General features: G+C 42.4%; 1 protein-coding gene across 4 annotated transcripts; it reads right to left on the reverse strand.

Moving 5' to 3' along the window:
• On the reverse strand, positions 1–27,913 carry EWSR1 (EWS RNA binding protein 1). Of its 4 annotated transcripts, none has more exons than XM_060121830.1 (17): positions 27,797–27,896; positions 23,469–23,505; positions 23,280–23,331; positions 21,910–22,033; positions 16,583–16,769; positions 14,171–14,338; positions 11,882–12,093; positions 10,787–10,967; positions 7,992–8,026; positions 7,428–7,460; positions 7,031–7,149; positions 3,323–3,452; positions 2,424–2,546; positions 1,898–2,060; positions 1,429–1,526; positions 567–819; positions 1–403 (listed from the first exon to the last, which is right to left on the reverse strand). In XM_060121830.1, the coding sequence occupies exons 1-17, from the start codon at positions 27,807–27,809 to the stop codon at positions 364–366; spliced, it is 1,968 nt and encodes a 655-aa protein (XP_059977813.1). In that variant the 5' UTR covers positions 27,810–27,896; the 3' UTR covers positions 1–363. The 4 variants fall into 4 exon arrangements, with proteins under 4 accessions (XP_059977813.1, XP_059977812.1, XP_059977814.1 ...); XM_060121829.1 differs by having other exon boundaries at positions 7,992–8,029; XM_060121831.1 differs by lacking the exons at positions 7,992–8,026; positions 10,787–10,967 and having other exon boundaries at positions 27,797–27,894.
• Between the last annotated feature and the right edge of the window lie 14 nt (positions 27,914–27,927).

The following is a 27,927-nucleotide window of genomic DNA, read 5'->3' on the forward strand; positions in this document are numbered from 1 at the left end:
TGACGGTTTATAAACATTTGGAATTTTATTTTAAAAAAAAAACATCACAACCATGAACATTGTTTGTTACAGTTAGAGAGGCCCTCTTGGTTCTCCACAATGATACTGAGCATGCTCACAAGGGATTCCCATTGTTTAGTCTTAGTTAAACAACCATCTTTAAAAGAAGGAAAAAAAAACTCGGCACACTACCATTTAACTTGTTTTAATGTTTCTTCACAAATGGTGAAAAATACTAAAGTACAGACAGGAATAATCATAATGTTGTGGCCAACATTATAAATATGGAATTATAAATTTAAAACATTTTCTGGTTTAAAAAATAAATCTGGTAGTCAATGCAGCTCTGCGGGGTCTCTGCGTCTAGTAGGGCCGGTCTCTGCGTTCCTGACGGTGCTCACCTCTGCTGGGCAAAAAGGAAAAAGGGGCAATGTGTTAAAAATGGGGAGAGGAAAGGAAGCCCTTCCACAGCCCTGAGCTGAGCTGCTTGCCTCATTCCCACAGAACAGGTGAGACCTGCCGCCCAATGGGCCCTGTGCTCCACAGCTGTTTCTACCACCACATACTTATCCATTTTTCCAGGTCCTCCACGCCCGCCTCTTCTTCCTCCCATCTGTTCCATCAAAGGTCCAGGGGGTCCCCCAGGGCCACCTCGTCTTCCTCCACCAAAGCCACCACGGTCCATGCCCCGGGTGCCACGGAAGCCACCTCTGTCTCCACCACGGCCACCTCTGAACATTCCACCAGGACCACCTCGATCCATGAGGCCACCTCTTCCTCCCCGCATGCCACCAGGGCCACCTCTGCCACGGTCACCGCCTAAGGTAAGGGAAAGTACAGGAGAGGACAGAGAGAATGGGTGAACGCAGAGGTCCCCTCAGGATCTGCTGGGGTCACAGTTTAGAACTGATGGAACTACAGGTGACCCTTGAACAACAGCAACAGGTTTGAGGTGCATGGGTCCACTTATACATCGATTTTTTCCCACTAATATAAACTACAGTACTAATCTGAGGTTGGTAGAATCTGAGGATGTGGAGGGAGGGCTGAAAGTGGATTTTTTTTTTTTTGCTGTACACAGGCCTCTCACTGCTGTCGCCTCTCCCACTGCGGAGCACAGGCTCCGGACGCGCAGGCTCAGCGGCCAGGGCTCACAGGCCCAGCTACTCCGCGGCATGTGGGATCTTCCCGGACTGGGGCACGAACCGTGTCCCCTGCATCAGCAGGCGGACTCTCAACCACTGTACCACCAGGGGAGCCCCTAAGTGGATTTTTTTTGGCTGCACAGAGGCCCAGCGCCCCAACCCCCGCATTGTTCAAGGGTCAACCGTGTAACTTAAAGAGCCCCAGTGTCCAGGGCTGAACTTGCTGAAATCACCAACCTGGTCTGGGCAACACAAGAGGTTAGTGCCAATTGAGGGTACCTACCCGGGGGTGGGAAAGGTGGTGGGAGGAAGCCTTCAGGCTTTGGGGCCTTACACTGGTTGCACTCTGTTCTCCACGCAAAGTTCTGGTTTCCACACCCCCTGCATAAAGTTACATCACAACAGTATCACTTAAGTGAACAAGTAAAGGCACCACCTGAGCAGAAACCACCATAATCACTGAGTCCACAGAAAACGGCTTTTGAGCCTCAGGCAGCAACACACATAGCACCAGAGTTTGATCCAGCAAAGTCAAACCATGTGGGCCTGAGTCCAGTGGACTCTGACCGTCTCCCTAAGGCTCCAAGCCAGTAAAGGACCGAGTACCACCACCGCCCCCAGCAGAGCCATCATGGTCATCATTACGCTCCTGCGGATGAAAAGAATCCAGCAGGCCTCCCCAGAATGGGAATGGGGCAAGATGTAGGGAGACTGTACTAGTAGGCTATCAGTGTGCCCCGAGAAGTACATACGGATTGGGGCACTGCCAGTCTCCAGCTCGGTGCTGGACGTTTCCTCCTCCAGACGGGTTCCCTCGGGAACCGCGGGGCCCTCTTGGTGGGAAGCCTCCTCTGTCTCCTCCACGGCCTCCCATGCGACCCATGGGTCCTCCAGGACCTCCCGGGCCTCCTGGACCTGCAATAAGCATAAACCACCTCTTTGCAGCACCAGATTTGCTACAGGCATACATCTCACGAAGGGAAACAGAAATAGAGATCACAGCTGTCGCTGCCCCATCACCTGGCCCATACTTTCCCACAGGCCCAAGGGCTAGTCACTGCAGTTAGCTCCACAACAACTTGAGGAGGGCAGATGAAGAGAACAGCCCAGGGCTAAACCCCAGGCAGTGTGGTTCCCAATAGTCATCGATCTAGATACCTTTTCAGTATTGCTAACGGGCTTGCCTTCACTCTAGAAACCAAGTTCCTCAAAGACAAGTGTACTAAAAAACTTCCAAAGCAACACAGAAAGAGCCCAGAGACAGCACCCAGTAAATACCTCCTCGGAGCGGCGGTGGCATCCCTCTACCCTCACGGGGGGGCATTCCTCCCCGCATGCTGTTCATTGGAGGCTTCTTCCGAGCAAGAGAAACTTTAAGTTTGCTCCCTTGAAAATCTTTCCCTGAAACAAGGTAACAGAACACCAATTACTCCCAACCTTCCAACTCTTAGTCCCCTTGAGGGACCAGGCAAGGTTAGATGACTCCTTTCACCAACCCCGCCCCCTATATCAAACCAACCATTCCTGCTTCATCAAGTGTGCCCACCCATGATGTTCCCTAAGATTTTTAGGCAAGGCCAGAAAAGCCTTTAAAAGAAACAAACAGAAAAACAAAAAAATAGGAGAGGCAGAACTTTCTGACACTTTTGTGCGAAGTGAAATTCCAGGATCAATGTCAAAGCCACATATATATGTAAACGCAAATGTATACGGCTGAGGTGTCTGTGGGACTTTCTGCACCTCTGACATCCTTAGAGAAGAATTACAACTTTAGCATGAGGCTTTGAACAACAATGACTGAAAGTAAGGGATCTCTTAACCCATGGTCAGCGCCCGGGCCCTCACGTGGCTGAGGGGAGCACGTGACAAGCACTTCCCAGCAGCCATCCAGTGCTCCTCCAGGAGCAGACAGAGGGTCTTCTTGCTCCTCTGGCTCTTGAGGTCCTCCTTCCTGCCATGTCCTATAGCCACACAGAGGGAGAACCTATCTGTCCCCGGTCCCTAGAACCACTTTAAGAGAACAACATTTAACAGCCAGAATTAATACATCAGAGCAAGACCCTTTCTTTACCCACAAGTTGACACAGGCAACACTTGCTACCAGACCTTCTGTGTGCCCCAGAGGAGGCAGAGCTAAGAAGGCTAGGAGTACACCCTTGTTGACATAGGGTTCCTACCATCAAACCACTCGACAGCAGTTTTGGCAGTTGGCGGGTCTTCATAGGATACAGTAGCATCGCCTTTGGGCTTTCCTGTTTCCTTGTCCAAATAGATATGGATCATGGGTTGTCCAGTCCTCTTGTTTATCTAGGCGTAAAATAGCATAATGAAGCTGTGACCAGAATATAGTTTTCAGGGGAAAATCCATGTGAAATTCTTCTTTTTCTTTTCCATCCAAGTTCTCTACTGTCAAAAAGCAGTCAATTTTCCAGACACACATTCAGAAGGATGTTATAGTTTATCTGAGTGGTGGAATTATGGGTGACTTATTTCCTAAATAGCTACCACAAATCTGTACTTAGAAGACTTTCCCTTAGATGTGTTTTATCATAAAACCAAAATAGGTTTTATCATAAAACCAAAGTTCCAAATTGTGTAAATGAACTTTTCAGGTCCCATTCCTCCCCAGCCACCTTTTCCTTCCTGTGTCCCTGCACCTGCCCCAACACCCTGTAGGTCACACTAACAGGCACCCAGTGAGCAGCCACCTCTTAGGACTCAGGCAGGCTTTGATGCCATCATATAAGACACATCTCACATAAAGTAAAAATTACTATCATTAAGTACAACATACAGGGCTGTGAGTGCTCTAAAAGGATCTTGGTTATCTCAAGTTCAACACAGCCAGTTTTTCGAGACAGAACAGATGACTAGTTTTTCAGCTCAACACCAGATGCAAGTGGCTTGACTTCAAGAGCCACACTGCACAAGAATATGGCTTTATGTGTTTTTTGCATATGATCAAACTCTTATCTGCATTTATAGATAAATTACGATATATATGTTATATATTATATATATATATATATGCTGATACGTATGTTTTTATAAAGGACATACACATAAACACTGAAAGGAAATGTGGCGAAATAGTGGTATGAATGATGGGGTATGTCAGTTTAAAATCTGTAATTTTACAAAACTTTGATAGTAAACACTGCTTTCTTAACTACGCATAAACCCCACATACCCAAATAAACATATTCACAAGTAGAGAGAAATCTCCTTATATGATTTAAGATTTACCAAAATCGCTGGATAGAAAATGCCATTCAAAATATACCATTAACTAAAAAATAAATCTAAATCTAAAAAGATCTGCAAAACTTTTAAGGAGATTGGCTTTACCAAAGACCTAATAAATGGAGAAATACAATGTTAATGGGTCAAATTCTTATAGATTCAGTGACTTCCCCGCAGTGGTTAAGAATCCACCTGCCAATGCAGGGGACACGGGTTCGGGATCCCTGCTCTGGGAAGATCCCACATGCCATGGAGCAACTAACCCCGTGTGCCACAACTACTGAGCCCTCACATGCAGCAACGAAGACCCGATGCAGCCAAAATAAATAAAATTCTTACAGGTTCAGTAAACATCCAATAGGTTTTTGTGGGTTTTTTGCCGCTCTGCACAGCATATGGGATCTCAGTTCCCTGACTAGGGATCAAACGAGTGCCCCCGGCAGTGGAAGTGTGGAGTCCTAACCACTGGACCGCCAGGGAATTCCTCCAATTGGGGTTTTTTAAGGAACTTCATAAACTGGTTCTAAAAGGTATATATATATAAAATGTATAGAGCAAGGAGTAAACATTTCTGAAGAAAAAGAATAAAACAGAAGAATTTGCCTTACTAGGTATCAATATCGAGCATAGAGTAATTAGCAGTGCTACTAGCATAGGATTGTGCAAATTAACCAAGTATACAAAACAGCCAAGAAACAGCTTCAGGTAGAGGTGTACTTTCTATGTGAAAGCATTATACACCACCAGGGAGAAGATGGCTCTTTCAAAAGATGTTGCGGAATAAAAGCTCTTGCAAATGGAAAAAAATAAAGACACAAACCAGTAAGGTAATGACCTCTAAGTTCAACCACAGTAAAATTAAGAACTCTACTCATCAAAAAAAAAAATGAATAAGTGGGCCACAGGGAATTCCCTGGCGGTCCAGTGCTTAGGACTCTGCTCTTTCACTGCTGAGGGCACAGGTTCAATCCCTGGTCGGGGAACTAGTATCCCGCAAGCTGTGTGGCACGGCCAAAAAAAAGAAAAAAGTGAGCCACAAACTGGGAGACCTGTATTTGCAACAAAGGACAAACAACCCAAGTTAAAAAAAAGGCAATTCCCGGTGAGGCTGTGGCAGGTGTGCAGTCAGAGTGCCAGTGGGAGTCTAAGCTGGTCAGCCAGACAGTTATTTTGAGGTTGAACACTGTACACATCTTAAGAACCAGCAGTTCTACACCTGGACATAATGGGGTCTCATTATCCGTGGATTCAAATTTGCAAATCTGCCTACTCATCAGTATTTTGCCTACCAAAATCAACACTTGGGGCACTTTTTGTGGTTACTTGCAGACGTGCACAGAGCGTGAAACACATGTTGCCAGATGCACATGTTCCCAGCTGAGAAGGAACAAGATGATGCTCTCCCCCTCTCATTCTAACTCTCTCTAGAAGACCAGAGGACAGAGACTGGGAGGATGGGGCGGTGTTCTGTAAGAAGTTCTGGCTCTGGGACTAGATGGATGAATATGAATACCAACTTGGGCAAGTCACATTTCTGAATCTTTTTTTCTTTGTAAAATGAAGTGAGTAGATCTATCAGGATGAATTTTTTTAGAATTTATGATTATAATATATGTGAGATGTGTGTATTTGTACATACTTCCCCCGGGGACAGTGGCTCAGCATAATGATTTTAACTACCATGAATAACAAGAATCAAGTATATACACAATAGAGAAACTAGCACACCAGGAGACAGGTACAAGGACATTCACTGGAGCATGGCTTATAAACTAAAAAGTTAGAAACAGCCTGTTAAGAGAATTTATGAATAACTTGTGATGTATTTATGAATGAAATACAGATGCCCAGACTTGTGGAATTTTGACCTAGGGACCCCCCACCTTCTCAAAATCCCAGTTTCCATTACACCAGCTCAGACCAAACCATTCTAGCCACACTAGCTTCTTTGAGCTTACCAGGCAAGCTCCTGCCTCACTATTCCCTCCACTATTCTGAAATTATTTCCCTGCTCCTAGTGGCTCTGTTCCTCATTTTATCCCTGTTCTATCTTGCTGTATTTATTTTCCTCCCTAACAATCACGATCACTGAACATAGTACAACTATATTCCTTTTTACAATATGTTCCCCACTATACATAAACTCCAAGGGTTCTTATCTGTTTGTTCCCAGTATACTGCCTTACAATAGTGTTTAATAAATACTCTTCAAAAATTATGTAAAACAAAATATTACTGAGGACACATCTATAAAGTAAAGAAAGGGAATGATAAATTTCAGGATGGGAGTTGAGAGAAGGGGTAAAACTGGGAAGACATATACCAGGTACTTCAAAGGTACTCATATAAAGCCGTACTTCCTATGCTGGGGATATGGATACGTAAGTGTTATTTTTAAAACTATGTCATATTCTATATTTCACAATAAGTAATGTTCGTGTTAAGTATTCTTACAATTAACATGATAATTATAAAAATGACCCTGAGTTATCAAGTATGCTTAAATCATGTTTAGCATTTCTTTTCTATAAAAAATTTTTGTTTTTTGCTTTTTGTATTTTAAGGAGCAAACCACAATATGGACAGTCCAGAAGGAAGTGGTTGCAAGATCTGCCAGATCACATGGTCACGCTTTTACTTACCTTGACAACTCCACACTGCTTAAAGAAGTCTGCCAGATCATCTAGAGTCACACTATCACTTAATCCTTGCACATAAATTGCACTGTTGTCACAGTCTTCATCTGGATCTACAGGTGGGCCTTCCAGAGAAAAGTAGACAAAGGGAGTTATTGTCATGTATCCATTAGGGCTTATTAACCAATGGTCACTACTGCCCACTGGTGCTAAGAGAACTACCAACCTTACTAATAAGAATGACATGGAACTCTTGGTTTATTTTTGATAAAGGAAGCCCCAAACTGCTCTTGACAGCAAGAGTAATCCCATTGATTTACCAGGCTGTTGAACCCCAACACGCACTTGCTTCTGTGCTACTCATTTATAAAGCACAATATAAAAATCAGGAATTTGGAGTTACCTAAATCAAGATCTGGTCCTTCGTCCATGGGTCCTGCCAACCAGGAAAGATCATATAAAATACTGTTAGTGCACGTCTTGCAAGCTACAAACCTTACAAACACACATAGCTATCTACTACACCACCATTTGATGGGGCTTCATTAAATTCAAAATGACCCGCACTGCTAAAATGGAGCAGTGCCCCTTTAACATCTGTGAAAGGTTTGCTAGGGTTTGCTTTTTCTTTGGTTTGCTTTTAAACCATTAACCAAATACACTCTCAATGCTTATGTGCCAAATTAGTGTTAAATTTAAGTCAAATTTTTTCCTCCAAATAAACCAAACTTTAAAACTGTATTCTCCCCCATATTACAGAAGCAGTTGCTCAATACTTCAAGTTACCCTTTGTTTTGTAACCATAGGTTAACCTTATTACCCCTAAGACAATGCCGGCAGTACCCATTAGTCTCTTTTGTATAGATCATTTTTAAACCGCTTATGAAACTAATATAAAATTATAGTTTTCTAAATACTGACTGTATTTTTTTTTAAACACTATCCATGGTAATACTCAAAAACTTACCACCAGGCTTATTGAAGCCACCTCGCTCTCCAGCGCTGCTGGGGGGATAAACGAAGAAATGAAGGCCTTTCCCTTTAAAAGCCAGTACCGCTCTGAGCCTTGTGGGGGCTCGTGGGGAAGAAGGGCACTGGCTAAACACATCTCCAAACAATGCATCTCTCTCATCTTGTCACTATGCCTTTCTTCAGGGCAGCTCGCTCAAATTTCCTTTATATACAACCTTGCTCGTCTGATTGTACACACCACTGTGGTTGGTTCCTTTCATTTCGGGGGGCTGGTATTAATAGTGCAATACTTGGCAAATTGGGGGAAAAATACATCCCAAACACCCACCCCGTCGTCAGCTGAAAAACAGGGAGAGCTTGGTGTGGAGAGAAGTAGCAAGCTGGGGTAACTGAATCTTTTCATGTTCATAAAGGTGCACCCTCAACCTCTCCCAGGGGAGAGCCAAGTGAGGCCCTGGGCTTCCTAACAAGTCACAGTATAATAAAGCAGGAGACACCAAAGTAAAGGCCTACAACACACACCAGAGGACGCATCCAGCCGATCTTCAGCATAAAGCCATACATTTCAGGGCACTAATGGGTTTAACAATAGCTGTGAAAGGAGAATTTACAACAAATACCAAGGCTCCACGGAATGGGGGTGCAACTTTATAGACATATCAGTTGAAAACAATGACAATGGCAGTATAAAATCACTGCCTTACGTATTTTAAAGGGAGAAGAAATATGAATTGGGCCTGTTTCTTTTTTAAAAAATTAAATAAAGGCAGCTCCTCAGTGGGAGGCCCTGAGCTTTTTCTAACCAGTATTGCACCTTTAATACCTGAATATACAATTTCAAGCTGTTGCATGCAGCTTTGTTTCCTTTTTAAAAGTACACACCATAAAATGTTCTCTCTCTTTAAACACAAAAGTTTACACTTTAATGTTACACAATTCTAGAGTATTATACCTCCTCTGGTTCATTACCAAACAACAAGTATGCAGTTACCAAAGTTACAGAAGGATTCCATTTATACAATGAATACATTTTGTTAAAAATATTCTATGTATATTTGTCCTCTCCATATGGACACCGTGTCTAGTCCCACTTTTCATTATGCTGCCGGCTGAGTACTGAGTACGGGTACTTTTTAAGTATTGAAGTGTATACAAGGCTCTCACTTTGTAACCTGTAGCATATAAATGCGACAAAGCATGTTAAAAAGTTTCCACGTTTAACAGCCAATGAAAATATCAAAATACTGAGGCAATGAAAAGGGCATGTTAACAACATTGAGTGCCTTACCTGCAGAAGACACTGAAAACCATCACCACACCACAATAAAAAAGAGGGGAGAGGGGAAAGCCCTTGTCCTGTCCCCAAAGGATCCAACCGACTGCTTCACAGTCTGTTGAAAAACCTATGAGGAAAGCCATGATGTTTTCTATGGCTTCAGGAGAGACTTCTCACCCAGAAAGAGGGAACCCCTCTACTAGCAAAGTCTAGCAAAATTAGTAGAATTATTACTTCTGGAGAATTAAAATGAATAAACTTGAAATTGGTTTTGCAATCAAAAAATACTAGGATTCTAGGTGATTGGAAACGTGATGATAGTGATTTCAAGTGTCTACATCTATTTAAAACATCCATAAAGAAGGTGAAACCTTTATAATGGAATGACATTCTTCAAATCAGAATATTAATTTTACTTTATACCAAATTATTCGTAAGTTTTTGCTCTTGTAAAATGAATGACTTTCTTCCAATAAAGATTTCACTGAAGACGTTTTAAGTTATGCAGAATATGCAAAACAGTATTTTAAACCAGTATTGTTCAATAGTAAACAGATTGCTAATGTAAAAAATAAAGACCAACTTTTTAATCTTGAAGTACATTTCTAAAGAAATTCTGTTCAGTTTTTCCTTGAACCTACAGTGGCACCAAATCCAATTTATACCTACATTAACATTCTGCATAACTTTTTTACTATTTATATAGGGACAGAACACACACAGAACTAAGCCTTCTGGATTATGTTAACCAACATTATACCTCACCTTCATCAAAGTATAGACACCAGAAAGGGGAGAGGGTATGGGAGAAGGGAGGGGAAGGGTAGGCACAGGTAGCAGGGTTATGTTACTGATCTAAACAAAGTTTTCTAAACCAGATTGTGCCACCAATTAAAATGGTCAAACCGATTTAGACTTCTCAAAATCTCCAATGGGAAGAGTGATCCCATAATTATATACATTACTCTTCAAAAAGCTATTGGACTTCTTGTGTACCAGGTGCACCTCAGGCCATAGTTCAAGGGTTATGGAACCAAGATCTTCACCGTTATGTTCAACAGTTCCGAGTACAAACAGAAGTTGGGGACAAACATTGTGGAAGACAGCTGCATTCCTTTTTTGCAGTATATATACCAGGTATTTCAAGACAACCATTCAGAAGCAATTAGTTAAATACCTAGGGTTGTTTTAAGAGTTGTGTGTGTTCCATCCCAAGTCTATTACCCACAGAGGCTTTGGACCTCTGGAAACCATGAAGGGAACTGAAAGCTCTAATTTCAAAACCATTCTTTGTTCTCCCCATCCCAACCAAGTAGATTGGCACTGAAAAAAGCAAACTGCCTCTAGATATGCCACAGAGATGACATTTCCATGTTTTGGAAGATGGCTTGGGCTCATCAGATTATCCATGGAAATGCAGAAATAAATTTCTTATGTCTTTCAGTCCCTTCTTTCCATTGAAAATCCTATGGATGAAACAAAATTAGGTAAAAGGAGAAAAGGTTTGCTCTTACCCCATTCCACCGCGTCCTCCTCCCCGCCCACCTCTGCTCATGCCTCCACGATCAAATCCCCCTCTTCCCCTGCCCCGGTTATCAGGGCCACTCATGCTCCGGTTCTCTCCTGGTCCGGAAAATCCTCCAGACTCCTGCCCATAAACACCCATGCTACTGGGGTGGTCCTGTCGGAATGAACCTGAGGAAAGAGTCACATCTGTAAGCCGTGGACCAGCATTTACACCACTGCCTGTTGTACTTTCTCCTGGAATCATAGAATTCTCAATTGCAAGGCACAAACCAAGGTACCATCTTCTTTACACCTGATTAAGCACCCCTGATCTTTTTAAAGTTCAACAAGAACAACTGGCTCATTAAGGCTGAAGTAACCTCATATAGTTCATCTAGAATAAACCACTCCCAAACAAAAAAAGGACTCTGGTCAACAGTTTACAGGGTTCTGTATCCTAAGATGTCTTTAAAAAGTTGCTTCTTTAAACCACACTCAAGAAACAAAAATGGAGCCAGGTTTCTTGGGGGTTGCTAAGGGGTAGTCTCCATCAAGTAGCACTACTCATCTCATTGTCATAATGAGACATACTCAGGATGGAATTTAGTTAAAAGACAACAACAATCCAGGTAAGAGATTAAACTGTGAAGACGGTTTCTTGAGTTTTTGGTTGCTTTTCCACATAAAACTGTAAGCATTCTGTGAAATTTTTTTTGGTTTATGAATGTAAATAAAAACAAAACATAGCATTTTGTTAACTATCAAAATTGCAGTAGTCTTCAATAGCTACCTGCTCACTCTCTCTTAATAAGCTGGGGTGGGCAGGCCATAAGAAATGCTGGCTTCACTCACTGCATATAACCTCCCCAAAGAGAGCAGGGCTGGCAGTCTACAACATTTTCTCTGGTCAGTTACAAACTCTCTTTTCTTGTAAGGCATACTAATAACAATTAAATTGGAGAAAAGCCAGGATATTAGCCAGGATATGATACCTTCAAGATGCATCCTGGAGTTCAAAAGTACACAATAGTAAAGAGAATTTCCCCATTTCAGAAACTCCAAACATAACCATTCTTATTTGGTTTTCTCTCTTAGCAACTCACTCTGCTGCCCGTAGCTGCTGCTCTGTTGGCTATATTGACTTGGAGCCTGGCTGTAGGATCCAGTTTGGGGGGGGTAACTAGTGGGCGGCTGCTGCCCATAGCTGCTTTGTTGACCATAGCTACTCTGTTGTCCATAGCTGCTCGGCTGCCCATAGGTGTTCTGCTGGGAGTAACTGCTCTGATCATAACTAGTCGGCTGTGTAGAAGAATAGCTGAAAGTAAAAAAAAAAAAAAACAACAAAGAGCTTGTTAGGAAGGAGAGACTTGTTATTTTTTCTAGTCCCCTAAACATGAGACATAAATAGTACATGACATAGAAATCCTTAAAAATGCAGTTACTTTCTACATATTAACATACAATGAATTTAAAATAAGCAAATATTTTTGTATTCAGAATAAAACTCTGAATGGAAGGGAGGGGATATTATTAAAAACAACCCATTTATAAAATGTATAACCCTAGAGCCTCTCCTTTACCCCCAGCCTCATGAAAACAATAGTTATTCTCAACCAAATTCAAGGCAAATTGGGGAGTTTAGGTGCTTCCTGTATTAAGGAGAGAATATGCAGATGTGCTGCCAGGGAAGGTTGCCCCAGCAAAAAAGGCACTGAGAAAAATGAGGCAGTTAAGTGCGGTATTCAGTCCTAAGGCTGCCTCCAATAATTCCCTTGAGTGATGACAATTTTTCTGAAGCTAAAAGGCCACTTGGTGTGTGTTTGGCCACTTTTCTCTTGAGGATAAGTCTAAGTTTCAAACTGCTTTGGTATGTATACAGTTTCAAACTTTCAGACATGCCTGATCATCTACGAAATCCAGGCATTAATAAAGAAAAGATGGACAAGGAAACATCACTATCAAGGCATTGTATGAAAGATGACTATTACATTGATATTCATCTTCACACATGTCAACTACAGGGCAGGGACACTAAACAAAGATACATTCTTACACAGAAATAAAGCTTGAAAGAACTGGTATTAAACTCTGGATGAACCATAATGCAAAACCAAAAAGACAACACATTTTACAATTTTAATTCTAACAATTTTAAGTATCACCACCTCCCTCACCACAGCTGTAAGGATTCAAAGGCCTCTCTTCACACCAAGTGCACCTATTCCACTAGCCAGATTAAGTGCTCTCAGCATGACAGCTGTGGGTGGGCCCTGTGGAAGAACTGCTAGAGCCCTGCCCACTGCTGCTCCAAGCTGAACAGAGACACTTACCAGTCAGCTGTATTGGCTCATAAACCTGCTCATGTCTGCTGTACTTTAATGTATAAACCAATGAAATGAGTACAAAAAGGGGAACTGTTAATTCTACCAAAACTAAGTTAACACTTTAGGACACAATTCAGACAATTCATTTGAAAACTTGCATCAAATTAAATGTGAGAACTTGCAGTTCTTCCTCTACTTTAAAGAAACCAAAACTGGACATTGTAGCTTCTGGTGTGGTTAATGTAAGACAAAATACAGAACAAGTAAACTCTTAGTCAAAAGGAAGGGCCTTGGCCTAACCATTAAAAGGCTGGTGCATGGACTTCCCTGGTGGCCCAGTGGTTAGGAGTCCGCCTGCCAATGCAGGGGGCACAGGTTTGATCCCTGGTCTGGGAAGATTCCCACATGCCGTGGAGCAACTAAGTCCGTGCTCCACAACTACTGAGCCTGCGCTCTAGAGCCCACGAGCCACAACTACTGAAGCCTGCATGCCTTGAGCCCGTGCTCCGCAGCAATAGAAGCCACCTCAATGAGAAGTCCGCGCACCGCAGCTAAGAGTTGCCCTCATTTGCTGCAACCAGAGAAAGCCCGCACAAAGCGATGACCCAATGCGGCCAAAAATAAATAACTAAATAAATTTATTAAAAAAAAAGCCTGCTGCATAAATGGACCTTCAAATATAAAATGATTAAGGTGAACTTTCTTTTTTTCGAAAAAATAATGCCCTGCACTTTACCCAGCTCAAATGCATCGGAGAATGTGGCTTCTGTGGTTCTGTTTACCTGCTTTCATTGTTTCTCAACTGAATAAACTAAAAGAAAAAAATTCAAAGAAAAAACCTAGAGTGATAAAAACGTATTTAGAGAGAAGAGTTTTTGACTGTCAGGCACTGCTATCAGAACTTAGGACTGAGGTTTTAATGTACAATATGTGGTCAGGCTTATCACTGAGAGAGTCAGATAACATAGCCCACCTGAGGAAGCAGAAGCAAGCTGGTCAGCCTGAAAAAAATTTGTTTTGTTATTCTACTAGCTCACTGGACGCAAGAACAAGAATGAGAAGACTGACCTGGTAGGAGGATAGGATGGTGGTGCTGTGACTGGCTGCATGGGGTAGCTCCCAGGTACCTGGGGATAACTGTAGTTACTCTGTCCATATCCTAGGCTGGGCTGGTTGTAACCCCCTGTGCTAGATTGAGGTTGACTAGTCTCAGCGGGTTTGTTACCATCCTGCGGTCTAAAAGGAGAAATAAAAAAGTGAGACTTCTTTTTTCTCAACCACAAAATTCTTGGGTAAGAACTCTACAATCTATGAGCAATAAGCAATGTTAGTATTGAGCTTGGAAATATATACAATTGCAAAGCGAACTACATCAAAACCCAATGTCGGTCCAACTGTTTCTGCTGGAAGACAACACTAAAGATGGGGGAGACTTAATCTCATCCACAGAAGAGACATCAACATGCTCCATTCATTCCATATCAGCAGCTACAAAAGGCAGTTACGGGCTTCCCTGGTGGCGCAGTGGTTGAGAGTCCGCCTGCCGATGCAGGGTACACGGGTTCGTGCCCCGGTCCGGGAAGATCCCACATGCCGCGGAGCGGCTGGGCCCATGAGCCATGGCCACTGAGCCTGCGTGTCCGGAGCCTGTGCTCCGCAACGGGAGAGGCCACAACAGTGAGAGGCCCGCGTACCGCAAAAAAAAAAAAAAAAAAAAAAAAAAAAGGCAGTTACAATACTTTGTGCTGCCCATTTAAGAGATGTGGGAGGGGACGTGGTTTGTTCGGTAAGAAAATGCCTTTTCTCAAAAAGGACCATTAAAGACAAACAAGAAACTTTAACAATAATGCAAATTCTGGGTCAGAGTAACATTTACAAAAGTCCATGGCATTTATAAGTTTGGACAATCTGTGGGTTTATGTCTCTTTTTATGTTTCTCATCTATTAAGAACAGACCTGAAAAAAACATTTCCTATAAATTAATCTAACCCTGCCTCAGTCTCCATAATGGAAATACCAGAGTAGGGCAGGGACACACATAGGGATGGAGACAGACAAACACACACACTCCTCTCACGCTCAGGTGAACTGGAAAATATCCTTGTTAAATGACGAAAACCAATCTTAATCCCAAGGGAAAAAAAAAAGGTTTCTATTATCCCTTTACGTTAACAGTTTATAACAGGGTTGTAGCAAAGTGAGCATATGCTATTTTAAGCAAAGCCCAAGAATCAGCAGGCAGACCAGGGAGGATGTGGAAGCACTGGTTTCTCCAAAGAGCTGAAACGGGTCACAAGCCCCCTCTTTCTAGGGGAAAAGGGAGTAGCTATCACTGATCACAAGACAGCTGTTATAAAGTGTTAACGATCGAAAAATTAAAAGGAATCAAAAAGGATGATTTATTCAAAGACCAATTAGTATATACCCCCGCCTCCCAGCTATGGCTTGGATATACTGTTGCAATGGAGCATCAAATGGGACTTCAAACATCTGAGAACACTCTATCTAGATCAACTGAATTGGGACCCTACAGGAATCAGCTTAACACTAACCACTGCACAGGCTGTCTAGAAGAGGTAAATTACCAAGTAGCTCTGATTACTCACTGTGCATTTTAGAAGTAATCTCATGAGTGTTTGCCAGAGCTAATTTCTTACCTCTACAGCAGACAAAAAGTCTAGGTTACAAGTTGATCTCTTGTTTACTCCCTAAAAAGTCTTCTTTCAAACCAGAATTCAATGTTCCTTCAAGACTGTATGCAGAAGCCACCTAAGTGCATTGCCTAAAGCAAAGACCTGAAATCTTCTGTTAAATAATAATTAATACTGTTTACTTGCTAATCAGTCACGGAGTATGAACTCTGCTCAAATATTCACCCTATAGCAGGATACCCAGTTAAGAATTTATACTTGCCTGGGATAGTTAGATTACCAACCCAATACATAATACAGAGAAAATCATGTCACCGACGTTTGACTTCTGGATATGGATATACCCTTTACTGACAACTGGATCGTGTGACTTTCTTGAACCACATGATTCTACCCCCATCCCAACTGTGAATTAGTGTTCTTCCCAAAGAGAAAGGTGTTACCCATTTACAGGGTCAATAAAACCAAAGGTAAAAGCATCAAAGTACAATTCTATCAGTTGTTCTGTTGTGAGGAAACCACACTCAATTTTCTTCTGGGTTTAGCAAAGTAAATAACCAGCTTCCTCCTACCGAAAAGTCCACTCTTTTGAAACTAGACAACCCACTCAGTGACATTCCTCATTTTGGCCCCTGGATGGCACCATTTCTCTACTAAATGAAGAGTACTGTTTGTGGTGTGACTGTAGCGGGTGAAGAACAATTAATTAACACCTAAGTATGTGAGTAAGCATTACAAAGGAACCAAGTCATACATTCTCTAAGTGAGGCTTGCTCTCTTTTCTGAAAGCCTGAGGATGCTGTGTTAGGAGTAGGTGAGGGGGCCTTACCTTGCAGGCGCGGTGGCTGCTGGCTGCTGCCCATAGGCTGGATAAGCAGGCTGAGTGCCGTATGCAGACTGAGCTGCATAGGAGGCCTGGGTGGTAGTGACTGTAGCAGTGGTGGTATCATAAGCACCAGTGCCGTACCCCTGGACAGGCTGACTGTATGCCTGGGGGGCAGTTGGAGTAGAATATCCTGGAATAAAGGAGAGCTACGTTAGATTTCTGGCTCCTCAGAGACCTGCCTAGACACTCATTAACAGGACAATCTGTAAACCACCTACTTTCAACCATCATGATATTTAGCTCCTTTAAATATTTCCCCTTCAGTAAAAATAGCAACAAACCAATATTTAAAGCCTAAGTTCTCTGAAAATACTCAGTTTTCAGCAAAGCACTGTCTCTTTTGCTCTAAACCACACCTAAAAGAAAGGAGAGAGAGTAGGCCACAGAAAGTGCTGGTATAGAAAAAAGGGCTCCCTTTGCCCCCACCTCGAAAGCATTCAATAGGGGACAAGTCTGCTTTCACTAATTCTATAATCCAACAGGAATAAAATGTCACAGAAAGGGAGGTAAAAGGCAAATGACACAACATCTTTAAGTAGCTATAGAATAATGATCCAGGTACAAGTTTTAGCATTAAAACCTATCATTTGGAACTATCTGCTTTCAACCCCAAGCATCATGGGCAGTTCATGTTTAAGGAAACTGGAAATTGCAGAGAACATGTGTTTAATTTTCAGTGAGATGTTAACAATTGATTAAACACTCTAAGAACTGCTAATTTTGTTTCGGGTAACAAACAACTAAGAAAATGCTTGTTACCGGCACTAAGATTTGAAATGGCACATTAGTAATAAAGACATACTACAAATTATATTTGCTTATGTACATGACCAACAAAGGCTTTCCCTATTTAACTTTTCTGATAAATTATTTTAAATTAAAGTTAACATTCCCAAAATAAACAATGAAAAGGTAAATGTTTTTCACATAATAAAACCATTTGAGATTCTAAGCCGGTCATCAAATTACCCACCCCATTTCTTATTTACCCACCGCAAGCAAATGAGTCTTTTTCCTGCTCAGCAATACTGGAGATGGACTCTGCAGCCCCCTTGCTATTTCCCTAACCAAATGTTACAGACCTGCTGTCACAGGTGTGCAGAGACCAAGCTAGGCTCTTTCCCTAGTTCCTGCCTCTGCCAAACCAGGCAGGATCCATGCCTTTTTCTTTTTTTGCCATACTGCTCGGCTTGCAAGGTCTTAGTTCCCTGACCAGGGACTGAACCCAGATCCTGGAGTCCTAACCACTGGACTGCCAGGGAATTCCTGGGATCCATGCCCTTTCATCTGGGCTTGGAATGTGACAACTCCCACCCCTGGACCTGCAGCTCCTAACTTGCGTCCCTTTTCTACAAGAAGTATTATAACCTTTCCTGGTGCTTGGCTTCCCTCCCTCCTACTCCTCCCTCACGGTCAACGAGCACAAGTAAGCCATGCAATAAAAAGTTGGGTCTAGCTGTCAGCATTTATGTCCATCAAAGAAAAACCCAAATCTCACTAAAGTAAAAATGTTTTAGTACTTAAACTTCAGTTAGAATAAAGTGTCCTCACTATACACACAAAAATAAATACAAATACCAACTTAGCCAAATACCAACAAATAGCCAAAAACAAATACCAACTTCCCTTTGTACAATCTAAAGTGTCATCTTTTGTAGCACAGAGTATACTACTTTCTTCTCCATCCCAAACATTTTAGGGAAATTCTGAAATTAATTATACACATATTTCCTTCTCAAACAGGGAGCCCCAAGCACTGGAAGTTTTTCAAGTTGGCATACTATTCATCTGAACTGTTTATTTAACTTAAAAGTTCTTTGCAGAATCCTAATGTCAACCACATAAAGCACTCATTTATTTAACTGGAATCTAATTCCACCTACCCTATTACTCCTACACAGATTTTTTTTCCCCTACATGACAGGCCATCTATAAGATTTACAAGAAGAGGACTTCCCTGGTGGCGCAGTGGTTAAGAATCCGCCTGCCAATGCAGGGGACACGGGTTCGAGCCCTGGTCCAGGAAGATCCTACATGCTGCAGAGCAACGAAGCCGTGCACCACAACTATTGAGCCTGTGCTCTAGAGCCCGCGAGCCACAACTACTGAAGCCCGTGCTCCGCAACAAAAGAAGCCACCGCAATGAGAAGCCCACGCACCGGAACGAAGAGTAGCCCCCGCCTGCGGCAACTAGAGAAAGCCCGCAGGCAGCAACAAAGACCCAATGCAGCCAAAAATAAATAAATACAGTTAAAAAAAAAAGATTTATAAGAAGAACAATTAAAAAACAACAACAAAAAAAAGTGACAAGGGCAGTAACTCGTGTCATACAAGTATCCAGCAACAGAGCCTTGCAGTGCTAAAGATTACACAGACACTGGTTAATTAATCATCTTTTTCAAAAATTAATAATCTTTTAATTGTAGTACCCGCACAAGCAGCCAATCAAAATGAGCAAAAATTAACAGAGCAAAATGATTTAATGACAATAAAAAAGACCAATAGCAAAAAGACAACATATCTACTATGTGTTGATAAATTTAAGGAAAAGGGTAGTAAGAAACATCACACAAACCAACCAGAATTTTTGTTCAACTTCAACGGTAAAAACTAAAGTCTAAGATTTCTATTCCAATTAAGAGTTGAGATTTATATAGCTCCCTCTCATGAAGCTTAATTTTAAAATATTCTATAAGTGTCTTTTTATATATTTCTTTCAATAATTATCCAATGACTCTTTTAAAAATAAATTTATTTATTAGTGTTGGCCGTGTTGGGTCTTCGTTGCTGTGTGCGGGCTTTCTCTAGTTGCAGCGAGCAGGGGCTGCTCTTTGTTGTGGTGTGCGGACTTCTCATTGTGGTGGCTTCTCTTGTTGCAGAGCACGGGCTCTAGAGCGCGCGGGCTTTAGATGCAGCGCGTGGGCTCAGTAGTTGTGGCTCATGGGCTCTAGAGCGCAGGCTCAGTAGTTGCAGCGCATGGGCTTCATTGCTCCACGGCATGAGGGATCTTCCCGGACCAGGGCTCGAACCCATGTCCTCTGCATTGGCAGGCAGATTCTTAACCACTGCGCCACCAGGGAAGCCCTATCCAATGACTTTTATGTGTAAAGACAGTAAGAGATAAGGAAAAAAGCATTAAGTGTTCCTGAACCTACTTACTACTGTCAGGGTCCTGCTTGGTTTGGTTCAGCCTCAATCTGCTCACTAGGTTTAATTTTAGTTCCTACACTCCAAGAGCTGATGGAAGAATTTGGGGAGATATGAAGGATCTTCCATAAACTACAAAGTGAAAACATGGCTCCACAGAATCTAGAAGACTACTGTATTTCCTATAAATGACTTTATCATGTTCTTATAAAATGATCCAAAGGCTCCAAAGGCTAGATCTAAGCTGTATTACTTCAGATGATACTTTTTTTTTTTTTTTTTTTGCGTTATGCGGGCCTCTCACTGTTGTGGCCTCTCCCGTTGCAGAGCACAGGCTCCGGACGCGCAGGCCCAGCGGCCATGGCTCACGGCCCCAGCCGCTCCGCGGCATGCGGGATCCTCCCGGACCGGGGCACGAACCCGTGTCCCCTGCATCGGCAGGCGGACTCTCAACCACTGCGCCACCAGGGAAGCCCAATACTTATTTTTAAAATTAGTTAAGGTCAAAAAGATACAAAACATCTAGCTATAATAAATTAGTCATGGGGATGTAATGTGCAGCATGATGACTACAGTTAGCAATACTGTATTGTATATTTGAAAGTTGCTAAGACAGATGATCCTAAAAGTTCTCATCAAAAGGATGTGTGGTAATTCATGTTAACTAGACTTACTGTGGTGATTTCACAACATACACAAATATTGAATCATGTTGTACACCTGAAACTAATGTTATATGTCAATTACATCTCATTAAAAACATAATAGCTTGAAAATGTAAAGTTCATCTCACAATTTCAAAATTCTGTGCTAAAAATACAAACTGCAGAGTCTCAGTTCCAGCTCTTCCTACAGTTGCCAACACCCACAGAAAGTTTAAACATTTCCCATCCTATTCAATGATATGCATTAATGAGATAGATTAGGAAATACTTCCCATCAAATCCAGGACATTGTCACGAAGTGAGATAAATTACAGGTGGGTTTCTCCCTACTAATGACTCTGATAGACCATATATAACTTGGGATTAAAGATAGTTTGAAAAATCAAAGTTTTTACATCTTAAAGGTAGGGATCCTGAAATGTCACACAGCACCAAACATAAAAAAGTTATTGTAAAATTTTCACAGGCTCCATTTCAACCCCAGTATTAGGATACAATTTATTCTAATTCTTAAAATAATTTTTTTTTTTGCTCCCTGGAATGCTGTTACATATATATTTAAGACATACTATGGATTAAAATAATTCATTAACATTTAAACAGAAAATAAAATGTGTCTGGACTGGAAGCCAACCAACAGACAAACATAATACATGCAAGGTGGCAATCTGTTCCTCTGAATAAATCTAATCATGCAATCTATCCTTCAGGGAATAGGGGGAAATCAGCTGGGGAGTAGTCACCTGAAATACCTTTGAGAAGGTGAACAACTATTATTAAGGCTTGACACAAAATAACGTAAAATAAAAAAGCGAAACCTTTCCCAAAATCACATAAAGAAAAGGGACATGAATCTGCGAATGGCACCTGAAGCAGTTTTCCATTAGCACCTTATTGTATGTGATGTTAGAAAGTTTGAGGGTTAAACAAATGAAAACACCTAAAGGGTTAACATTACAGGGTTAGACAAGATGGAAAGCAATTCCCATGCAAGAATGAGCAGGATAGTCAAACCTGTACTGGTCCCTTCTACTGTGGAAAGCACAAAACAAAAAGTAGAGGGCACACTATCAGATGAAGCAAACAGATGTGAAAATCAGTTTGATTTTTAAGCAGCTCAGTTTAAGAAGGCTCATTCTTTCCCAGTATTAGCATTAGCACAATCTCTTATATATTCTCTATTTTGTCGTGAGATTACTCAATACACTGTATAAAATAGCTAGCATGAAAAGTTCTTTTTTCCCTTGGAATTTATCCCACCCACATTCTATTAGAGATCCCTCAAGGAGAATATAATGAAAAGGAAAAAAACAAAACAAAAACCCCCAGCTCCTCCTAAGAATAAAGGATTCCCAAACGCCAAGGTATCAACCAGAATATACACCCAAGAGCACAAGTAACAAGCTTCTTAGCAAACACCCTAGCTAATGTAACCCCAAAGTCTCTCTAGAGTCTTACCAGTGGGAGGCTGTCCATAAGAAGTTGCATAGGCGGTCTGCCCATAGGTTGCAGTGGTCTGAGCCTGGGTATAGCTGACATCAGTGGGCTGTCCATAGGTTCCGTAACTTTGTTGCCCATATGCCTGCTCAAAGAAAATGGATTTAAGAACTTCATATATGAATCTTGCATTTTAGCAATAAAATGGACTGACTTCTAAGTTCCTAAATTGGAAAACCAAAGTCAAAAATATGCTTTCTAATAAAAAGGTTAAAAAAAAACCAGACAAGTGATCGCAGTATCATGAATGCTTGTTTCTCCTTATCTAATCCACTCATATTTTCATAAACTACAAAAAAGTTCCTGAGATAATCAGGCAAAACCACAGTTTAACGATACAGGAGATTAACAAGATGCCCTCAAATGATTAACAATGAGGGAACAGGTGTATAATTGCCAGCACTTAGTGTAGCAGTTTTAGCAAACGGAAACAAATGCTAGGAAGATAAAATGAACAACGAAAATGAAAATGGGACTAAAATCTGTCAGACAATCTTGAAAACTATATTTTCAGCTTGAGACAAAATTTTTAAAATTATCATACCACTTCAAAGAAAATGAACAAGAACGCTGCATGTCTTCTTAAGACAGCAAGACTGCTGTCTTCTGAACCTGGACATCAGTAATACTTAAAACCTGGCAAGGAATGAACTGTTTTTTCAGGTATTAGCAAGATCACATTCTAGATGTGAATGACCAGTTATGTAAGATCAGCCAGAGACATCACATTCTGCCTGTCCTATAATGTTTCCATGGCAGAGCTACTGTATCCATTTTATGCCACAGACCATTTCAGAACTTGAGATGATATTGAGAACACTAGGTGGCTAATTTCTAGTATCTGTTAGCCTAGACTTTAGAATAGACTCACGTACTAGAAAGAGCTCAAAAGCCCTATAGTTAGGCACCCATAAGAGTTAACCCATCACTTAATGTGTGACCAGTGGCGAATGGTGTAATATCTATGCACTGCAATTTTTCATCTGCAAAATGTCATAATATCACCTTCCTCTGCAGAACTGCTGTATGATTAAGTTAAATAAATTTAAACACAAAATATGTAGAAGGAACAAGCATGGAGCAAAACACCTAACTTGAGAAACCATACTAGGGAGGAAAGGAGAGCTAGCAACTCCCAGTTTGAGGATGGTTTCATTACAATGGCACTCCCACTGTGAAAGTTTAAACGCCTGTGTATTTTATGATTACAAGCACATTATACTCTTCTACTACCTAATTTCTGAAAAAGATTTGTGCTAGCTATTGTTTCAATGGCTGATGGAAATATTTAACTTGGGGATGCAGCCACAAATAATTATCTTAAAGATTACCTGGGTGGTCTGTGCATATCCTTGAGTGGGCTGGGCGGTGTAAGCACTGTAGCTGTAAGAGAAATTAAATGCAAGAACTGAATATAGAAATCCAGATTCCATTACTAAATCCTCTACAATTAAAGGAGGCTCTGTACTCTAAAAAACAACGAATCACACCCAAGGTACTGCTGTAAAAGTTCGACTTACCCCTGCTGGGCTGCAGCTTGGCTGTAGGTACTGTAATCTAGAGAAAACAAGGAGAGAAAATAGTGTGAAGCCAACGTTTACAAGGAGAAAGGAAAAAAGGGGGGAAGGAATTCAGGTGGCAGGAAGATGAATTTTAAAAACTGTATTGAGGGACTTGCCTGGTGGCACAGTGGTTAAGAATCCGCCTGCCAATGCAGGGGACACGGGTTCGAGCCCTGGTCTGGGAAGATCCCACATGCCGTGGAGCAACTAAGCCCGTGCGCCACAATTACTGAGGCCCGTGTGCCTAGAGCCTGTGCTCCACAACAAGAGAAGCCCCCGCTCACCATAACTAGAGAAAGCCCACACACAGCAATGAAGACCCAACACAGCCAAAAATAAATAAATAAAATAAATATATTAAAAAAAAAACACGGTATTGAGAGGACCTACAGGACAACACAGGTCCAAATGAGTACCTCTTATCTTTCAACACCAAACTAAAAAAATCTGAGCCAGTTAAACAGAAAATTTTAACAAAGTGCCAGCTAATGAGGTCAAGATCATCTGATTTGGCAAAGATACTTTGCATGTTCCCATGACTACAAACTTCCCTTAACCGTAGGCTGTCATTTCAAATATATGATCATCATCCTAAAACTAACAGGAGAACAAGATAAACTCAAGAGGATCGGAAGTTTTACCTTCATATAAAAAGGAGGCATGCAACAATATAACAATGTTTAACACCAGAATGGTTATACCAGTAGCTACATCTCCTCAAAAACTAGTTAAAAAAAAAAATCACTCCCTCACTTTAGCAAGTTAGACCAACCATAATTCCCTAGGAGGACTGTGAAATGAAATGGCAGAAAACAAGAGGACAATCATCTCAATCCAGTGTTTTAAAGGGTTTGCTGTCTGTATGAGGGCTACATCTGTAGAATAATTAAAAAACTAGACACATTGTAAGTACAAGTGAAGCAGTCAAGGCAGAATCATGATAACTGGCAGAGGAGAAAGCATTTAATCTTTGGGGTAATAACTTGGTTTTAGGTAACATCATCTTTTTAAACTCAAGTGATTTCAACTTAAAAAAAACAAAACTTATCTTCCCCTCTCCTCTCTAAGTAAAGCTTCCTACAACTTTCCTTTTCATAAGAAATTTACAACACGCACAAAAAAGGACTAAAAATGAAAACAAAAAAACCCCTCTGGTCCACTGAGGCGTCTGCAAGTAGTGAAAACAGAGAACAAAATGGTTAAGAGGTTTTCATGGCACTACTGAATCAAACATATATTTTTAAAGAAGTTAAAGTAATTATTTTTAAAAAATCCTGCCCAATTCTTTTTTTTTTCTGTCCAATTCTTTGCTCTCCACAAGAACTATGTATCTTTTTCTATAAGGCAACACTGTCATTAAGGCAGACCAAAGAGTCCTTTCTTCTCCAATCAGAAAATAGTCCCTCACCTGAAAGCAACAGTTGACAGCTCTTTGTGGAGGGGTTTCTAACCCCACTCCATTCAAAGCCTGCTTCACAGTTCACCTGGCTTGCCCCCAGAGCATTTTGCTGAAGCCATCTCTTTAACTTAGCTCATTTTTCATCTCTCTACACTTCACTTGACCACTTTCCTTCCTCTGTACACCCTTAACTCAGAACCCTGAATCATCAACATTATCAAATCAACGGCCAAAGGCTATGTATAATGAACAAATTGATTTGTTCAAGACAATCTTAGCTCTGTATGTGACATATAAAAAACTAAATGCAAATCACTCCTTCCATGTTGTAGTTACAAAATAAACATACCAATGAAGCATCAAAAATCAAATACTTCAAACTACCTTCTGCAGAGGCTTCTGTATGAGAAATGATTCTAAATAGCTGACATGTAAGCTCAATGTCTGCAAGAGGACTGCTACACAAGAACAGTTATGTAAAACATCAAAGTGGCAAAGCTGACATGAACAAGGAATGATCTCAGATCCATGGGAAACCAGCTGATTTAGCCCCATATTGGTGGGCTACAGGAAGTGGCAAATGTGCTTCATGAGAACTTACGTTATCTACCTACAGCATACAAACATTATATGGCCTCAAAAATCTACAGTTACACATTTGTCAGATTTTTTAGCAGTTATTTTGTTTTGTTTTGTTTTTTTAACTACCAAATCTGCAGCTGAAGACTACACTAAAAATACAGGACAGGTTGAGGAGAGAAGGGGCTGTGACTGGGGTGGGGGTGGGGGACCTCCAGAGTGCTGACAATGTTCTATTTCTTGCTCTGAATGGTGGTCACTTGGGAGTTCGCGTTGTAATTCTTCGATAAAGTGGACATATACTCTAGGTACTTTTCTATATATGCTACACATGAGGAGGAAAAACAACTAACATTACCGAAGGTGGTGGCTTTTAGATACTTTAAGGCAGTCACGATCAAGAAACTGCAGAGATTTAGAGCTTCAGACTAACATCATGAGTTCAAGTCACTATGGGACAACTTTGTGGGAGCCAAAATACTTTGCTGTAAGGTCAGAAGCTAAAGGCTGAAAAAGCTCTTAAAAGGTCTAGCCTAACCCCTTCATTTGGACTGAAAGGAAACCAAAGTCCAGATAAGTTAGTGACCCCCCCCAGCAAAGGGCCCCCAGCCAGGCCTACTACTGTGTGTCTTCATAATCCATAAGTGTAATTCTAATATAGTATGTGGTGGTTACCAGTAAAAAGAGCTTGAGCAAAGTAGAACGAAAAGGGGGCAAGTCCAGCCACACACAAATTTGAACACTCATATTTACTCCCCAAACGTTAACAGGGAAGGGAGAGTAGCACTCCTCCTTACAAAATCCTAACACTGCAGGGAAGAGGAAGGTGGAAAGGGCTTTGAGGAAACCATTTCCCACCAAGATGTGTGGAAGACTGTGGTTATTTCAGAGTTCTTTCTTCTAGGGGCACTCTGTACCCTGGCACTAACAGCCAGCATCTACCTGCTTGTTTACTGACTACATAGTTGCGGAGAGTTCTTAAACTGTCATTCCGTTGCTGGATTCTGGACCCTTTTCAAATTAAAACTCTGAAGGACCCAGAGCTTTTCCCATCTTCCATCTTCTCCAACTGCTTCTTAAGGCCTGGAGTCAGGCTGCCTAAGAACACCCCCGGAGGCAAAAATGCCCCACTCAACCAATAACCACAAGTTAGTGCAGGAACAGGCTGCAAACCGCAGGTCACGTTTAGGCTACTCTCTTACACACTCCGGGCGTCAAAGACCACCCCAGACATCATATTCCAGCTCCCACCCCGGGCTTTCAAAGTCCAGCCCGCGCCTCCTTCCGCTCTCTTCTATCAGTCCACGAAATAAACAAGCCTCTCGGCTTAAACCTAAGCGAATAAACGTGCGAAACGATTACTTAAGTATAATTCAAACGCCGACTGGGGCCTTTTGTTTCCCCTAAGTCAAAGAGGCCAGAAATTTCTTTCGGTGGGGATTTCTGGCCACACGATCCGGGTTGGCCTTATACAAAAAATCTCCCTCGGCGTTTGCTGAAAAATGGCTCTGGGAATTGCCTTTTGGGGCGGTAAGGAGAATTAATAACGGTAAAAACCGAATCCCGAAGAGGCAGCCGATTGGGAGGCTGTAAAGGAGCGGGGGGGCACTCCGTCTAAACCCCAGTTCGGGCAGAAGTTCGGCTTGGGGGTTGGAGCCCGCCTTAGACGCAGCTCTGCGGCCCCGGATGCCCCAGCCGACCCGGCTTTAAGAATGACGGGGCTCCCGCTCATAGGTCGGCGCCCCTCGGCTCACAAATCCGCGAAACCTTTTTTGTTTATTTGCTTTTTTCCCTCATCTTCTCGGTGAGGCAGAGGAAGCGCTCGGGCTTGGGCTGCCGCCCTGGAAATGGGGTTGGGGTAGGGAGAGTCAGAGGGTCAGCGGGCCTGCGGCTTCTCGAGCCGCCGCCGGCCCCCCCCACCTCCGGTTTCAGGGTGCCGGGCCCGAAGCCTAGCCGAACCCTCCCCCCACCCCCACGCGGGGGCCCAGAGGCCACAGGCCCCGCCCACGTGGCGGGCTACCCAGGGCGCGGGGCCCGACGGCCATCACACAATGGAGACCAAAGCAGGCCCCGCGCGTACCCGCCGCCTCGAGGGGGGCGCCGGAAGGTTCCAGAACCGGCCTGCCCAGTTGGGGGAGGGGAGGGAGCGGAGGGAGACGCCGGCCGTCGAGCTTCTCGAGCCGCGACGGGTACCTCACGCCCTCCTTGGCAGGTCCACTCAGTCATCCCGGCCACCCCGAGAAACAAGCGGCCCCCAATTTGGGCATCCCGGCCGTCGCCGGAGCGACCGCAGTTCCACCACACTCACCCGTGGACGCCATTTTCTCTCTCCTTCCTTCTCGTTCTCTCAACGTCCGTCTCCCTCTCGCTTTCCCTCTAGGCGCCGCACTGCGCAGGCGCGAAACCCGCAACCTCGGGCGCTACCATCGGGCCAGGCCA

The sequence above is a fragment of the Lagenorhynchus albirostris genome, chromosome 14 (assembly GCF_949774975.1).
Source record: "Lagenorhynchus albirostris chromosome 14, mLagAlb1.1, whole genome shotgun sequence".
In the NCBI taxonomy this organism is placed as follows: Eukaryota; Metazoa; Chordata; class Mammalia; order Artiodactyla; family Delphinidae; genus Lagenorhynchus; species Lagenorhynchus albirostris.